Source organism: Convolutriloba macropyga, chromosome 2 (assembly GCF_964194025.1).
Source record: "Convolutriloba macropyga chromosome 2, txConMacr16.3, whole genome shotgun sequence".
Taxonomy (NCBI): Eukaryota; Metazoa; Xenacoelomorpha; order Acoela; family Convolutidae; genus Convolutriloba; species Convolutriloba macropyga.
The window spans coordinates 2,227,782-2,244,969 of NC_134469.1; the positions used below are offsets into that span (position 1 = coordinate 2,227,782).

The 17,188-nt window shown below is 34.1% G+C and overlaps 1 protein-coding gene across 1 annotated transcript; it reads right to left on the reverse strand.

Moving 5' to 3' along the window:
• Positions 1-3,126: 3,126 nt before the first annotated feature.
• On the reverse strand, positions 3,127-15,299 carry LOC142335056 (brachyurin-like). Its single transcript, XM_075383384.1, has 4 exons — positions 14,979-15,299; positions 8,607-8,697; positions 7,522-7,687; positions 3,127-3,598 (listed from the first exon to the last, which is right to left on the reverse strand). The coding sequence occupies exons 1-4, from the start codon at positions 15,244-15,246 to the stop codon at positions 3,269-3,271; spliced, it is 855 nt and encodes a 284-aa protein (XP_075239499.1). The 5' UTR covers positions 15,247-15,299; the 3' UTR covers positions 3,127-3,268.
• Positions 15,300-17,188: the final 1,889 nt, after the last annotated feature.

Sequence of the window (17,188 nt, forward strand, 5' to 3'; positions counted from 1 at the left end):
GCAATATCACAATTTTTGTCATTCTCTATCAAGGGAACTTTGTGGAAGTGCTCGCGTTTTTTAGGCAATCCACAGTAAATGGCGATCTTCTTCTTTCGTTACGAAACGAAAGCCAACCAAGAATAACAACTGTGCAACTGTGCTGAATACTTGACTCAAGACTTGCTAAGACCTAACACTTGAGTTAAGGCGTGCCAAGTATAAAAAGTGACATGATCAGAGTTTCGATACAGCGCTGATCCAAGACTTGCAATTTCACTGAATCAGTACTGATTAAGACAATGCGTTCAGTCCAGGAACTCTGATCTCTTTGATCTGGCAATTAAAAAAGAACAGTATGGAGATTGAAGTGCTTTCGAATTACACAAGGTAAGGTGAATTGGCAAAGTATATTTGGATCTACTCTTTTCCCCCCCTCCCCAGCTGAGCTGAGTAGAGTCTGGGTATATAACCCAGATTTTGGTCCAGACCCAAATTGAGCTATGATCAGACCCAATCCAGCGCACATCCCTGTGTTCCCAGACCGAAATTATGGGTTCTGGAAAGGGGTTCGAGCGCACAATAGTCTGGAACATGGTTTGGTTTCGGTCTGTTCAGAGGTCAGTTCGGTCTGTACGGTCTGATAATAGTCTTTATAGTCTCAATTCCGTCTGATCAGAGGACATTTTGGTCTGGAAAGTCTGATCAGACATCATTTTGGTCTGGATGGTCTGATCAGAGGTAAACTTGGTCAGGAAAGTCTGATCAGAGGTCATTTCAGTCTGCATAGTCTGACCATAGCTCAACTTGGGTCTGGACCTAAACCTGGGAACTTCTACGCCCTCAAGCGCATGTGCTATTTTTTCCAAATAACGTGCTATATAACAACAAATAAATTGCAATAGGGGGCATAGAAAGCACTAGGGGGCAGGATTGATCCATAAATTTGTTTTTTGGGATACATTTGGGCTTTTGAGCCTCTTCTGAGTCGGCCACACTTCAGGTTTTCAACATCTCATAATTAGCTCACATTTATTTTTATTATTATTATTATTATTATTATTATTATTATTATTATTATTATTATTATTATTATTATTATTATCATTTTTATTATTATTATTATTATTATTATTATTTTTATTATTATTTTTATTATTATTAATATTATTATTATTTTTATTATTAAATTGACTTGGTACCTGCGATGCGGGAATCGCTTTGTTAATTAATTACAAAAACAGGACCAATTAACAGGATGCTGATGGTATTTAAAGTTCACAGCCTTTAATTTCAATTGAGAGTTCAACTCCTTCCGAAAAAACACTGTTGGACATGTCCCGTCAAAAGTTGAGATGTCATTTCGCTGGGTGAGAACATTTGCATATTTCGCAACTCTCAAAAACAAAATACTCTTCCAATTTGACTGATTTCGTCCAATTAAACTTCGTCATCAAAAACTGCTTTGCTGCCGAACGGTTACTGCGTGGTCCCTTGAAAATTTTCCAGTAATCATGAAACTCAAGGGCAGTATCACAGTTCTAAATTTTGTTCAGCTTAAAAAGAACATTTCGAACCAAAAGAAAACTGTTTGGCAACAAATTGTTGTAAATGAGGCTCTCATTGTAGTCACTACCGGTACAAAATTTTTTGTTCAAAGCCCACTTGAGCGCTCGTCTTTGACTCTTTTCTAGTTTTCTGCAATTTGGCCAATTTGAGAAACATACATTTGACGTGTAAGGGAGAATCCATAAAATGTAACTTTTGTATAAACTTACTTTTACTCTCGTATTTGTAGAAAAGGCAAAGTTTCTTTTCAAGAAAAAGAGCTTTTGGTGTACCTTCGATAGCCGCTAATTAATATGAGTGTCCCATTTCAAATTATTAATAATAAATATACCAAGATCATTCACGGAAGATTTGCATGTAACTTCTGTATCATCTGCATACAAGAGGAGACTAGACTGATTTACCTATTTTTACATCAAAACATATAGCTTCAAACTTTGCATTGTTGGATTCCAAACTGTTTTCTTTTGACCATTTGTATAATTATAAAATAACTCTTGACCTTTAATGGAGAAACTGTATTTTTCGTAAACAAAACTGTTTGTCAGATTTGTGTTCCGCTGATATAGTGTTTTTTCTTTTTGTAGTCTTCAACGGAGAGAAATTTTTTAACGACAACTCCAGAACCTTTTAACTTCGAAACAGATAGGAAGATCGTTCTGAAAGTCCAAGCATTATGAATTTTCACTACAATATGCCTGTTCTTCTCGTTTACTAGTTTCCCTAATCTGAAGCAATCATGAATTACGACATTTTTTAGCCCCATAATTTGCTCGAAAATAGACATTACTTGTTTTTTGTCAGCATTCATTGCTTCAATTCTCGAGATATGGTCCTGATTCTCCTGTATTCCAAAAATTTTTAGTTTGTCGCTCATGTTTTTTCCGATTGTTGATTATATTGAGATTGTGCTTGGCTATTTTGTTTCAAGGAACCCACGCTGCTCTTTAAGTCTTTGACTTCATTTTGTAGCTGCTCAATTTTAGCTTTGCAAGAGTTTTGTTTCAATTGGTTAATATCGTTTCTGATTTCAGACAGTTCTTGTTGAATTTGTGTAAAAAGTGATTGAATATTATCTGACAAAGAATCAATATCAGCGTTTGTTAGTGGAAGTTGACCTTTCTGCTCGCAATTTCCACAAGACCAATTTATGACCTTAATTTTTCCCAAAACTGCCAAAATGCTGTTTGGTAAATTTGAACAGGAATCATGAAACCACGTTTTGCAGGCCGAACACTGTAGACAAAAACTATCACAATTTTTCTGGCAGGATCCGCAGGGAAATCTAATAAACTGGTGTGCGCATTAGGCTTCGCCTTTTTGTTTTTTGTAATCTTTAGAATTGCATAAAAAATTGGCGTTGGGGAATGGTTTCAATTGTTTTCACAGGCCAACCGCTCCAGAAAATTTCGGGGGGGAGGGGGGACGTACTGAGCTGCTTTCACAGTTAGACCACACAGGAAACTTGGACAAAAAATAGGTATGATCTCACCGGAGAACTGATATTAAGCACTTGGGCTAGCCCCCGTAGACCCAGATAAATTACACTCCACTTGAACTCCACACAATAGATTGTAACAGAGGTATGTAAGTTTAATTGAATAAGAATGCTCAATTTTCAGGTTCAAGATTCCATCAACTCAGCAACTTAATTTCATAGCAACATTCAACTGCTCATAATGCTAAGCAACGATACCGATTATAGCAAATAGAATCACGATCAAGCAAATGAGTTCTCAAACAAGAGCGTACTCTCAATGAAAGCATACATTTCAGGCACACTCGCAAAAAAGTCTTTCCCGTTGCACCTCTCGCCCGGGTTCGAACCCGGGTCTGGCACAGAGTAACTGAAAATGCCCATAATGCAAAGTGGAGTTAAAGAGTCCAGGTCGAAAAGATAAAGAGGTCCTCCTTCGTCTAAATGACACATTCCGCTAAATGGTGCAATTGGTTCTACTGCAATGAGATCAGGAGATGAGGGCCGAAAGTCGAAAGGGTTGATTGGCAGAATCTTCTTAGTGAAGTAAGCTTCCATTAGAGTGGTCGGATACTGTGTCAGAATATACAGGCAACTGATTTTTTATTAATCACCATGAAAACTTAAGAAAAAACCAAATCGAGAAAATGCCGAGCCGGGCAACGCTAACCAAAAACCGGCCAAAAAAATTTTTTGACAAGCAATTAATTTAATAGAAAAAATGTCGAAATCCTAACATTTTCTGTGTCTTTCCCCATTATAGCCCCCCACCCAGCTTGCTGGTCTTATAATCTATAGCCCCGAAATCAGGGTAATTATACCACAAGGGGGGTATAATGGGACAGACCCCACTTTCTCTTCGGTATTTTGGATGTTTTCTGTTTGTACCCAGTACCTCAGTAAGTATGTCATTATGCAAAGATATTGCAGGTTCAGTTAGAGTGCAAAAATATGCACCCACAAATAGGGGCGGGGGGCACAAAAGTTATGCACCCACAGTTACAGAGCACGTGTCATTGAATTTTAAATCATTATTTAAAATATGGCAGGTGCTTCTGGGGGGGGGGGGGGGGGGGTTGCAAATAATATGCACCCGACTAAGCTGGGCGAGGGGGGCACAAACGGAAAAGATCCAAAAGAGGATGTTTTCCTATTGTTTCCTTCTCATTTTAGAGGTTGCTTATTATAGGCAGTTCCCAAGCCTACATGTCTATTTTTGCATCTTTTCCGTTTGTGACCCACCAAGCTTAGTGGGTGCATATTATTGGCATTTCCAGACGCACGTGCCATTTTTCCACATAATGAGGGACTATATAATGACACGTACTCCGTAACTGAGGGTACAAAAGTTATTGTGGGGACACAAATGAAAAAGATCCAATTTTTATTATGATATGTAGTGGCAGGTTTTCTAAAACTGCTCTATAAAACTTTCGAGCAAATTCATCTGCAATGTAAGCATTGTTTGTTTTTGTGCTTGCAGTTAGTTATTATCATCCTGAAAAAAACCTAAAGGTCACTCTTCTCTTTCACTCAATCCTCTTTGTCAAATGCTATTGGTTTTTCATTCAAGAAACAACTTTTTAGTTGGTTTCTCAGCTATTCTCTCTTCTAGTTGACTAAGCAGGGGGGGGGGGGGGGGGCAAAAACAGAAGAGATACCCTTTTTCTAATACCTCGTTTTCTATATTTTTCTCTTCTAATTCCAATATAATGAAGTAAGGGGGTTTTTACCCGTTTTGAGGACAACGACGAAAAAACGACAATATTTTGTAAGAAGTTGTCGTTTTTCGTCGTTTTGTCGTCGTTTTCTTCGTTTTCATTAGTTTTCGTCGTTTTAGTCGTCTTTTAAGTGTAAGAAATGATCGTTTCTTCGTCGTTTTTTTGTCGTTTCTTACGTCGTTTTTTTCAATTAAAACCGTCGTTTTTTTTATTAATTTTTCGTCGTTTTTTTGTCGTTTCTTACGTCGTTTTTTTTGTTAATAGAAATCGTCGTTTTTTGATCGTTTTATCGTCGTTTAATTGCTCTTGAACTATTTTTTCTCTATTAGATCGTTTTGGCATAAAATTATTTTGGCCTGATAGCGCAGAGGTCAGTGCATTAGGTAAATGTATCAGGAGTCAGGAGTTCAACGGTTCGAATCCCAACAGCGATAGTTTTTTCGTCGTTTTTTTGAAAAACGATCATTTTCTACATAAAAATAACGACGAAATAACGAACAGAACGACAATTACCACGTATGGGCTTTGATCATTTTTGTCTAATGAAAACGATTAAAAAACGACGATTTCTTACAAGTGAAAAACAAAATTCCTCAACACGGGTAAGTCAAGTCCCAAAACGATTAGCTCAGTTTCATCTTATTTCTTGTGCTCTCTTCACAATCCCCTTTGCTGATTTTTGATTCTAGTTTTGCATAAAATACAGACAATAAAAAACAGACGGTAAATTTGCGAATCAGTTTTTCAACTAATGGTTATTATGCCAATTGACAGCACAGCGCTAGCCAAAAATCTGCCAAGCACAAAAAATTCATTTTTGATGAGCATTTTGAATCCATACTCTTTCTTTTCTAATCAGTGTTTTGTATGTTTCCCGTGTTGAAAAGCCCGTACCATTACATAATACGTCATTATGTAAAAATATTGCAGGTGCAAGTGGCATTTTATGATTTTCTAGCGGATTATTTGATTTAAAGCAGTTCAAATTCCCGTGTTTCTCGCCATAATTGTTTCCCAGCAATCCTACAAGGTCATATTTGATTCTTGGTAACAATGCAAAGTCATATATGATTTGTATGAAATCTTGACAATCATACTAAGATCAGAAAAAAGTGATTCATGCTTAAAATAGAAAAAAAACAGAGCAAAAAAACGAGTCTTACCATACTTTTAGCCAGTAAGTGAACAAACGACCAAACAATGCCTACATTTGCAAAAGCATCTTAGTAACCATACTAAGGCATTAATAGTTTTATGGAATCTCGACAACCATACTAAGATCATAAGTAAAAATAAATGCCGCTTAAAAACGAAAAAAAAGCAACATATACATACATTTCTGGAGCCATAAACCAAAGAAATCTAAAAGTAATAATGTTATCAGAGGTAAACTAGGTAGCAAGACATCTTAAGAGCTCCTAGAGAAACCTAAATTGTCGGGCAAAATATTTTTGACCCCAGTTTTATGCTTGTAGCTATTCGTTCAACTCAGTACGAAAACCATTCTGCCATTTAAGGTCCCTAAAAAGTTTGGAGCCCTAATTAAACTGCCTCAAAACAATTTTTGTGGGGCCAATTATTTATATTTTAAAACTGTCTAATACATCAGAATTGCTGCCATTATGCTATATACGTTTTTAAGGGCAGATATTTGTCTTGTGTAACGTTTTTGAAAAAAAAATCTCTCTCAAAAAATTGTTTTTTAGTATTTATGGAAATGAGCTTTAATGTTTTTTTTCAGTTTTTTTTCTGTTTATGTTGAGACTGTTTTCCATGTCCAATACTGAAAGATCCCTACTTCCAGTAAAATTGCCCTTCGATTTGTAGCTCATTTTTCTCGTTTTTTTCTTTAGTTTGGCAAAAGAGGTTCCCGCAAATTGTCTAGAATTATTTACAACAAAACCCGCAAAGTCAATCTAACCGAATTGAATGAATGTTTCAAAAGATTCAAGTATAAACTTCATACGGCAACGCTCATCAAATTTACTTCACAACTGTTTGAACTATTTATATTTCTAGATGATTTTAACTGATTCTATAATTCATATGCAGCTCTAAAATCTTAGAATTTTAACTGCAATAAATTTTCCGAGTATTTCCACCTTCTACCCGCTTATTGCATACAAACATTGAAGAAAAAATGCTAAAATGTTTTTGCCGGTAAATCTCCAAAAAATCTACAAATGCTCATTAGATTGCAAATATATGAGCAGAGAATTCCATGTAGTTTAAATTAATTAACAAGACAAGTGGGAAATGTCTTGTATTAGAAAACAAATGACTGATATTAATAATACAAAGTCACTGAATTTTAAAGTCACTTTAATATCTTTTTTTAAAGATTTTTGGGGTTCATAACTTCTGATTAAATACGATAACAAATTTTTATGAGAACAATCTCATCAACTAAGAAATTAATAGTTGTTCTTTTGTTGTTCTTTATTGGATGCTAAAAAAATGAACAAAGCTTTTTTTTCTGTAATAGCCGTTATTTATTATCGTAAAAAATCTAAAGCTCACTTTTTGGTTTCTTTATTTCCTCAGGTAGATGACTGCCCTTTCTTTATTTGCTAAAGTGATCAACAAACGTGAAAGAAAGAAAAAAGTTTTCAGGCGTGTTTTCGATTTCATTGTTTTCACAATTTGTATCAATGTGTTCACTTTAACCCCCATTTAAACTTGCATTGAACATAAAAAAAGTAAAAAAAAAGTTTTTTTTTTTACTTTTTCTAATAAATTTTGTCAAACTCATTTGCCTCCCTCGGCATTTGTTACAGATCGATTTGTGGCTCCCATACCACAGGCCGCTAGTTTCAGCCCATAATCGTCCGTTGAGGGACACAACATCAGGCTAACACACTCGTTTGCTCGAGGAGGAGTTACAGGTTCCGAAAGTTTCAACAGTCCAATATCGAAAAAGGGTCTGCTTCCTGGCTTGTAGCTGAAATTGTCAAAAGTTACAATTCATATTAACTACCCGGTGAAATGAAAAAAGGCAATATGGGTATAAGATGTTTTGATTTTAATAATTTATAATTTGAAAAATAATAATCAAAAATTTTGTAATTCGAAAAATTTTGTCAACAGAAAAATCTTAGGAGGCCCAGAAAACTGATCCAGTTTTAGATTTAGATCCCAACTAATAAAAAAAAAACCATGTTCGACGGAAACGTCGTATGAAATGACGGCGCCAAATAGCCTATGAAATGACTGAAAATCGACTTTAGCGAACAGCTGGACTTTAACTCGACACAAAATATGCTCTGGATTTTTTCAAGACCCCAATTTGTCAATCTCGACTTTTGCTTTACTAAAATTGTTCTCACTGGACTTGAACGTGACCCAAAAATTCAAGGCCAAAGTTTTTTTCACTAAAAAAAACTGACAACTAAAAATTGGCTCAGCTATTCTAAAATCGTGAGTCGAGGAAAAGCCTTTTCACAAGTGTCCTCTAATGTTTCGAAAATTTTGTCCGCTGTTTTTTTTTCGCTCACCAATGCTATTAACATAGTCTGCAAGTAAGCTCCATCATCTTTTGAATTTCGAGTACCACAAATCATTAAAAATCTACGTTTTACTTCATAACTGATATTTTATAGTTTTTGAATTAGAAAAAAAACGGATAATGCCACATTTTCATCATGGGGGTTACTCTGAAAAAAAAACCAGTACCCTTTTAAGCTGCTAAATTTTATTCTGTCAAGAATCGTCCTTATGATAAATTGCTATCGTCTTGATGGGTCCGATCATTACGGAGAATCTGGAACTGTCTGTATAGACGAGGCCAGGAAATTGACCGTGACCAACCTGAGAAAAAAAGTGAACATTCGAAATCAAAAAATAAAGAAAACTTGACGTACCTGCTGTGTCTGACGTACTTAATCACATGATACACAGTGTATATTTCCTCATCATCTGAAAAATCGCCCACCTCCACCCGAATCTGATCAGCTGACCTCAAATAGTAGGCTTGAATAAGTTAAAGTTATCAGTTTGAGTTAAAAATTATTTTGAGTTTATTAAATCTACAGTGTCAATAAAGCAAAAAATGCAACCCTAGTTCATGTTTCTTTTTGATTTCGCGTATCCTTTTCTTTTTGGTTTTCTTTTCAGTGTTCTGGAGCTAATGTAACCAGCAGTAAGACTTTACCCTATTATTGCGAGATCTTTCAAGATTTCTGTCCGATATGCAAGAAGCTTGCAAGACAACCGTCGATTTGGCAAGCTTCTTTTAAAATCAGCTGTGAAATCATCCTCTGATTGTTTTTGGCAACGAAAAATTTGGCTAAATTTCTTTTTTGTTTGCGGAAATAAGGTGGTTGTTATCTTCATTATCTTGCTTCAATTTTGGATTTCTCAGTAAACTAATTAACTGACAAATAGAAAATTATAATTTTTACAACAGTTGTTTGACAAATAATCATGCCTAGTGATTTTTCATTCAATTTCTCAGTCAATTTGTTGGCAGCATGATCTTTTAATGCAAAAAAATTTAGAGTATATACGTACCTAATATAAAATCAGAAAAGATTCAGAGCATTTTTGCAGAGAAAAATTTCAGATAAGACCGAGTTAGAACCTCTCCGAATCAGAAGAAAAGTCAGAATAAGATTCTCAGATTAGATGAACAATAAGAGAACATTTCTGAATAAGCTTCAAATCACAGTTTAATCGGGAAATATTTTGTCACCAGCACGCAAACAGAATAAGCAAAGTTCTTTGTTCAATGTATATAGGCTATGACGCCATTTTGAGCTTATTTTCCGAACTAAACGTGCCATAGTTTGCAACAAGGAATAACTTTTAGCAAAATGTCGAAAACTTTTGGAAGATTAGGAAAATTTGCTCGCAAAAACGCAGTTCAAAAGTTTCATTTTTTTGGAAAATCTGGTTTAATGCAACTATCAAAAAACTGTTTTCCCCTGCGAATAGCATAACTTTTAATCACTGCACAACTTGTGCAGACAAAAATTGAAATATTGTCTAATGACTTCATTGCTCTACGCCTCGGTTCGTTACTTTCTTAGAAAAATAGAGCAGTATACTTTATTGTAAATTTTCTTCAGAGTTTTTCGACCCTAGTGAAAACTCATTGTTGAATACTCAAAACTCCTACTCAATAAACAGAAATTCCAATAACTGAACAAAAAAATAAGTTGTCTGGTCTCTCAGAGGCTCCAAAAAGATGTCTACTCAGATGTATAATCGTTTCTTTGTTATTTTTTCTTGACAACCGGCGTTTTCGTTTTTTTTTGTTTCTTTTTTGTTTTCTGTGAACAAAGTTTAAAATAAAAGTCTTACAACGGTTTTATTTGATTCAGGGATTTGAACGTCACTGCTTAATAATACTATGTTTGAACAACAATGGAAGCATTTTACTGTAGGTATACTCAAAAAATGAAGAGAAATAGATCACTCAAAACGCGAGAAAACAATTAGAATTTTCAAATACAGACGATTTATTTTCAATTTTCCGACAACATTAATAAATGGTTTAGAAAAATTTTTCTCCCGCTTGGTTACATATCAAACTGAAATAATTTTCTTTCCCTAAAACGAAATTTAAAATGATCACCATCTTGATCGACAATTTGAGAATCCAGAAGAAAATTTTACGTCAGATTGACGAGTAAATTACCCTTATAATCATTTGGTTAAAAATTAGAACTCAGGTATAATACATAAAATATTTATCTCGACTACAAATTTCTAATCCCAAATTAGCGGTTTTCGTATTATGCTCAAAATAAAAACAACTTCACAAAAAGCTAATGTTTTTTTCGAATGATAGACGTTTACATTGTTGAAGCAGATGATGTCATATCATTTTTCAAAATTTGGTTTGATAATGGTTGCTTGCTTTTAATTTCATAAATTGTTTTGACCTAAACCTTTTGATAACAAATCCGGGCCTCGAATGCAATTATCTGAACAAACTGAACAAAAAGTAGTTTCCGAAAGAATTTCACTGCTTAATATCGAAAACTTATTTGAATTACTAGCAAATCTGCTAGTAAAATGTCAGATTTAATTATTAGATCTTTTGAGCTTCCAATTTTTAAGCTTAACTTGTTATACCAAGTTAACTGTCACTTTAGCGGTTGTAATTATGAGTTGTTACGATTTTTAAATAATTATTCACTCGAGTTCAAATGTTAGAGTACTTAGAATCTGAACACAACTGTTTGCGCTTCAAGTGGTAACTGACGACCGAGTCACATAGTTTCTTGAACAGAAATTGGAGGGATATCGGTTTGATCGCAATTGGAAAGGTCACTGAAAAAGACAACCAATCCACATTTTTCATTATGATACTATAAGAGCTGATTGAACTTCATTTTTCTGTTAGCCATTATCATATCAAAAAACTATTTGGGTATTCAGGACTGACAAAAACAAACTTCATAAATTCATGTAAAGTTTTGTCTGATATACAAGTTTTGTATACCAATTATAAACAGCAACGTTTTGAAATTTTGGCTGCCTTGTTAGCCGGAGAAACAAAAATTCCTGGATGGGGAAATGTGTTACTGTCAATTCAATCAAATCAAAAGATTCGTATATTTTATTACGTATCTTTGAACTTGGTTTTTCTAATTTTATTTCATCATTTTTTTGCAATCGGCAATATCTGGACTCTTCTTTAAAATAATAAAACCGAATTGTATCTTATCGATAATGATATTTTTCTGGTCAAATTTTCTTTTTTAACGGAATGAGATAGTCCGTTTGTGAAATGAAGGTCACGTTGAAGATAATTGAAGATTTCGCTGAGCACTTTCTAAGCTTCCTTTTAACTATATTGTTGCTATGCAGCTTAAACTATGGTTGCTCAAACTGAGATTTTCCCCGAAGGTTGAGAAGTAATTTCTTCTGAAATAAAAATATGAATTCTTTCATTAACCAATTTTTTCCCAATTTGAATTTTTCAGAAGTACACTTATTTTCACATGACCATATTTCTCTTAACAGCACTCACAATTTCCACACAATTTTGTTGAACTTCTTTTGATGTTCATTGGAAAAATGCACTGTAATCCTGAATTAACAACCCTAAACAAAATTTGATTGAGCCGCATTCATGTCTAATATTTGCAAGAAAAATGATTCGACTATATATTGCTTTTAAATTGATTTAAAACGTAAAATCAAATAATCAATGTCTATTAGCGGGGGGAGAACATGGACCTCCATTGTTGTTTTATTTCAACTGGTCAGACCATGATCAGTTGAAACCAAATTCGAATAGCAATACGATGTAGTTTCTTTTATTTGACAAAGTGATGCCCAAAATGCTCAAAACATATCTGTTCAAAACTTATCTTTATCTTGATAATAATGTAATTTCTTGCTCGCACCCTTTGGTGTATTAAACAGGGAGATTTTGGTTAATGGTCTTAGCTTCAGATGACTCGAGAAACTCTCATATGACAGTATTAATATCATCTCTTCTTTTGGCTCCATTGTCTCAAAGGCCACATAGGAACGCGTCCCCTAGAACGGCCTATTTTATTTGATAATCGAGTCTTCAAACAACTAGGTTTGTGGCTAAAGTTTTCGTAATTTCATTCTTCAAGTAAAAAAACGCAATAAAATCGAATATATAAGTCAGACTTTGTGCATTCCACAGATGTATGTTTACTGTTCCAACGATTTTGTCCGTTGGTCTTAAAAGAAACTATGATTCCAATACTCATGAAAAAACAAAGCAAAGATGCGATGGGCGACTTTTGGTTATCAAGTATCAACGCACATATTGTTTCGAAAATTTTTTCTGAAAAAAATAACAATCTTATTAACGAAACCCAGTTTTTTTTTAAAAAAAAATTTCAGCTCTTTTGCATTTTATGAGAACAATAGAGTAGAATGAATATTTTTTCTATAAAACTAGAAATGCAGCACTCGTTGCCATGCAATATCTGTTAATTGTTGTTTCAACCAAAAATGTTGAAATTCGTCACAATACTGAACAACAGATTGAAAACCTGGAAATTATCAAAAGATAGATCTGATGTAGGTTTGTGTCATGTCAAAACGTCCGCCTCTGTCTGTTTAAAAGTCCCTTTAATTTTTGATGTAAAATTTCCAATTCGTTGTTGAATGTTTTAAGCTCAAGATTTCTTGACTCGCACGCATAAACCAAAATTAAACGTGTGGCATTCAGACATCAAACAGCAATATTTCGATTGTTCGATTGTTTCCGTCCCGGTTTCAAATATTTGACCAGCAATGACAAATTATTCGGTGATGCGATTTTCTATGAAAAAGTTTCGGAAAGAAATTTGATTCTGAAAAGCTTCCCGAATTTTCAGAGTTTGTTCCGATTATATGTGAAACCAAGGGAATGTTCTCGTAGCCTAGGTAACTAATGTCGGCTATAACTTGATCTATCCATCGACTTCGATAGGTAGTTGGGAAAATTTTTTGTTGGGAAAATTTTTTCCGAAAAAAATAACAATCTCATTAACGAAACCCAGTTTTTTTTTAAAAAAAAATTTCAGCTCTTTTGCATTTTATGAGAACAATAGAGTAAAATGAATATTTTTTCTATAAAACTAGAAATGCAGCAGTCGTTGCCATGCAATATCTGTTAATTGTTGTTTCAGCCAAAAATATTGAAATTCGTCACAATACTGAACAACAGATTGAAAACCTGGAAATTATCAAAAGATAGATCTGATGTAGGTTTGTGTCATGTCAAAGCGTCCGCCTCTGTCTGTTTAAAAAACCCTTTAATTTTTGATGTAAAATTTCCAGTTCTTTGTTGAATGTTTTAAGCTCAAGATTTCTTGACTCGCACGCATAAACCAAAATTAAACGTGTGGCATTCAGACATCAAATAGCAATATTTCGATTGTTTGATTGTTTCCGTCCCGGTTTCAAAAATTTGACCAGCAATGACAAATTATTCGGTGATGCGATTTTCTATGAATAAGTTTCGGAAAGAAATTTGATTCTGAAAAGCTTCCCGAATTTTCAGAGTTTGTTCCGATTATATGTGAAACCAAGGGAATGTTCTCGTAGCCTAGGTAACTAATGTCGGCTATAACTTGATCTATCCATCGACTTCGATAGGTAGTTGGGAAAATTTTTTGTTGGGAAAATTTTTTCCGAAAAAAATAACAATCTCATTAACGAAACCCAGTTTTTTTTTAAAAAAAATTTCAGCTCTTTTGCATTTTATGAGAACAATAGAGTAAAATGAATATTTTTTCTATAAAACTAGAAATGCAGCAGTCGTTGCCATGCAATATCTGTTAATTGTTGTTTCAGCCAAAAATATTGAAATTCGTCACAATACTGAACAACAGATTGAAAACCTGGAAATTATCAAAAGATAGATCTGATGTAGGTTTGTGTCATGTCAAAACGTCCGCCTCTGTCTGTTTAAAAAACCCTTTAATTTTTGATGTAAAATTTCCAGTTCTTTGTTGAATGTTTTAAGCTCAAGATTTCTTGACTCGCACGCATAAACCAAAATTAAACGTGTGGCATTCAGACATAAAACAGCAATATTTCGATTGTTTGATTGCTTCCGTCCCGGTTTCAAATAACTGACCAGCAATGACAAATTATTCGGTGATGCGATTTTCTATGAATAAGTTTCGTAAAGAACTTTGATTCTGAAAAGCTTCCCGAATTTTCAGAGTTGGTTCCGATTATATGTGAAACTAAGGGGTTGTTCTCGTAGCCTAGGTAACTAATGTCGGCTATAAGTTGATCTATCATTCGACTTCGATAGGTAGTTGCATTTTCTGTTCGTCTTTCAAATCGGTTCGTTGGTTTTGTGTTTGAATAATCTGATTCTCATCAAAGTTTCCGTTTGCTTTTAGTTATTTTTGTTTTTGCACAATTTTAATTTTCCCCTGTTTTTTCTTCCAAATTTTTTATAGTGTTTATCAGCTTTAACACCTCGTTACTCATTTCTCAGTTCATTTTTTTGTTCGTGAAGCTTCATCAACCTATAATTTGGTTGGCTTCTTGTTTTACACATCACTTTAAACTTTTTTGCAAATGAGCTCTAATTTCATGATCCGCTTTTTCTGGTAAATTATTCTCAAAAAATTTCAGTTTAATATTTGTAGGCGGTTATTTTTCTTCCCATGCTTAGTATTAGGAATAGATTTTCAATACAGGGAAACTAATATGATCACACCTCTCGCACAACGTTATATGTGATTTAAAATGACAACTTAAAACATGCAGAAAAACAAAAAAAATTTTACACTAACCCGCACAGTCATCAAGGCAATGCGCGGCAGTTATTACCCAATTGGGATCAATAAGAGCTCCCCCGCAGAACAAGTTATCGGTGGGCAATTGTACCCTGACGTAAAAGTTTCTAGGCTGGCTTTTAACACCATTTATAATAGATACGCGGGTAGACTTTTTGAGCTGTCTGCTTGGCTCATTTTCTACGTCAACTATTAACGACAATGTCGAACTCGATATGAGTATAATTCTCAGCTGTAAATTGAGAAACATTGTTTTAGAAGTCATGACAAATGATTGTTTGCGTTTATCAATTTTATATTATAAACAGCGAGTTATAAGGCCAGTTTGAACTCATTTTCTGGGCTAATATTTGGGACGATTTGAAGTTGAAGTTGACGACTATCAGATGACGTAACCCTTTGGTAAACATTTGGTAGGCAGAATATAAATAACAGGGTATTTTAATTGTTATGTTCAAACAAGCTTGGTTAAAGGGCTGTCCCACTTTTTCAGCCCTATCTCTTTACACCGACATGTCATATAACCCCGGTCATTTATTTCCTCTGTCTCCCCCTACCAACCCCAATTTAATTCCTCTGTATATGCTTATTAAGACTATTTACATTACATATTACCCGGTGAATCGAAACTTGGTACATCTTGATAAGAAACATACTAAATCTTGGTAAATCTTGCCAAGATCTTGCCATGGTACTTACCAAGAAAATATCAAGATATGTACGAACTTGCAAGTTTTTTGCATGGCTGTCATGAAAAAAGATCTTGGCAAAATTTCCAAGAAAGATTAACCATGACATGGCAAGAAATATCAAGTATTAAAAATTCAATAGCACCCAAAAACAAGATGTAGCAGGAAATCATAAGATTAAGCAAGAATTATCAAGAAATAGCAAGAATTATCAAGAATTATCAAGAATGTCGGAAAATACTGCTCCCGTTAGTTTATTAACCAACAAATGAGCCGCTTTTTTCCCGCAGAATAAAATTTTTAAGTGGATGCTAGCTCGGTATGTACATAGTACTCACCTTATACAGGACCGCCACCGTGAAGGCCCCACTAAGGTCCCAAAAAATTTAAAAATTTGTAACATAACATAAGGAAAAAAAACAAGCGTTGAAAAAACAAGACAACAAAAAAACAACACTCGGCAATTTGAATACATACAAAGCAACTACAGTATTTAAGCATCTAACATCAAATACGAAAAACAAAAAAGTCAGCTTAAAAACCAAAAACTTTTATAACTCCATTTTTTTATAAGAACAATAATTCTGACAGTTTAGGCTCATTGACACTCTTTATGCAATTGATAGTAACAATTAAAATCCCAAAAGAGCAAAAAAAACTGAAAAAAGATAAAGTTTCAAGTTTTAAACTAAGAGCCATTTTGAGAGGTAAAAGTTTTCGACAACGAAAGACAACACTTGATTTACAGAACCCAAATTTGAAAAAACTACTAATTTTTAATTTAAGAAACGTCTACTAATGATCTCTATCAGGTTTTGAACGAAAAAAGACACAGCATAAAAGAGAGCAGTTGAAAAACATAATGTTGCGGAAAAGAGCAATCACTATCATCTGATCGCTAATTACTCTTCTCAATCAAATCAGATATTAACTTTAGCAATGCTCTAGGTCAATTAACAGCAGTTATCGAGAGCAGAGGACAAATGACTTCAAAATTCTTTCTATGAAATAATAAAAGTAATCGTCTGATAGTAAGTAACAATTGTGCAGTTCTACATGATATTTTAATTTCGTGTTTTGTCATTGAAATGGATGTGCCTTGTGATTTTTTTGTTAATTTTACCACTAATTGCTATTTGTCACGCAGTGCTTATTCTAACTACACCGAGTCATTGCTAATTTTTTGTCTATATTGTCTGGTCATGGCCGATTTTTCTATAGATTTCCGGATCATATTTCCAACCCCGCATTTCGGGTTGCTTAGAAAAAAATTTTCTATGTGTCAGGAATTATCAAGATCTTATCAAGTTACGCCAAGAAAATTTCTTGACTTGTCTTGATAAGATCTTGCCAAGATCTTATCAAGGTGTTCCATGAAATTTTGTCTATCAAGAAGTTGGCAAGAGGTTTCAAGTTTTGAACAGATCTTGCATGGCATGGCAAGGTATATCAAGTTTCGTTTTACTGGGTAGAGTTTGATTAAGGAATGTATAGAAACCATAAATGAGGGATTTGTAG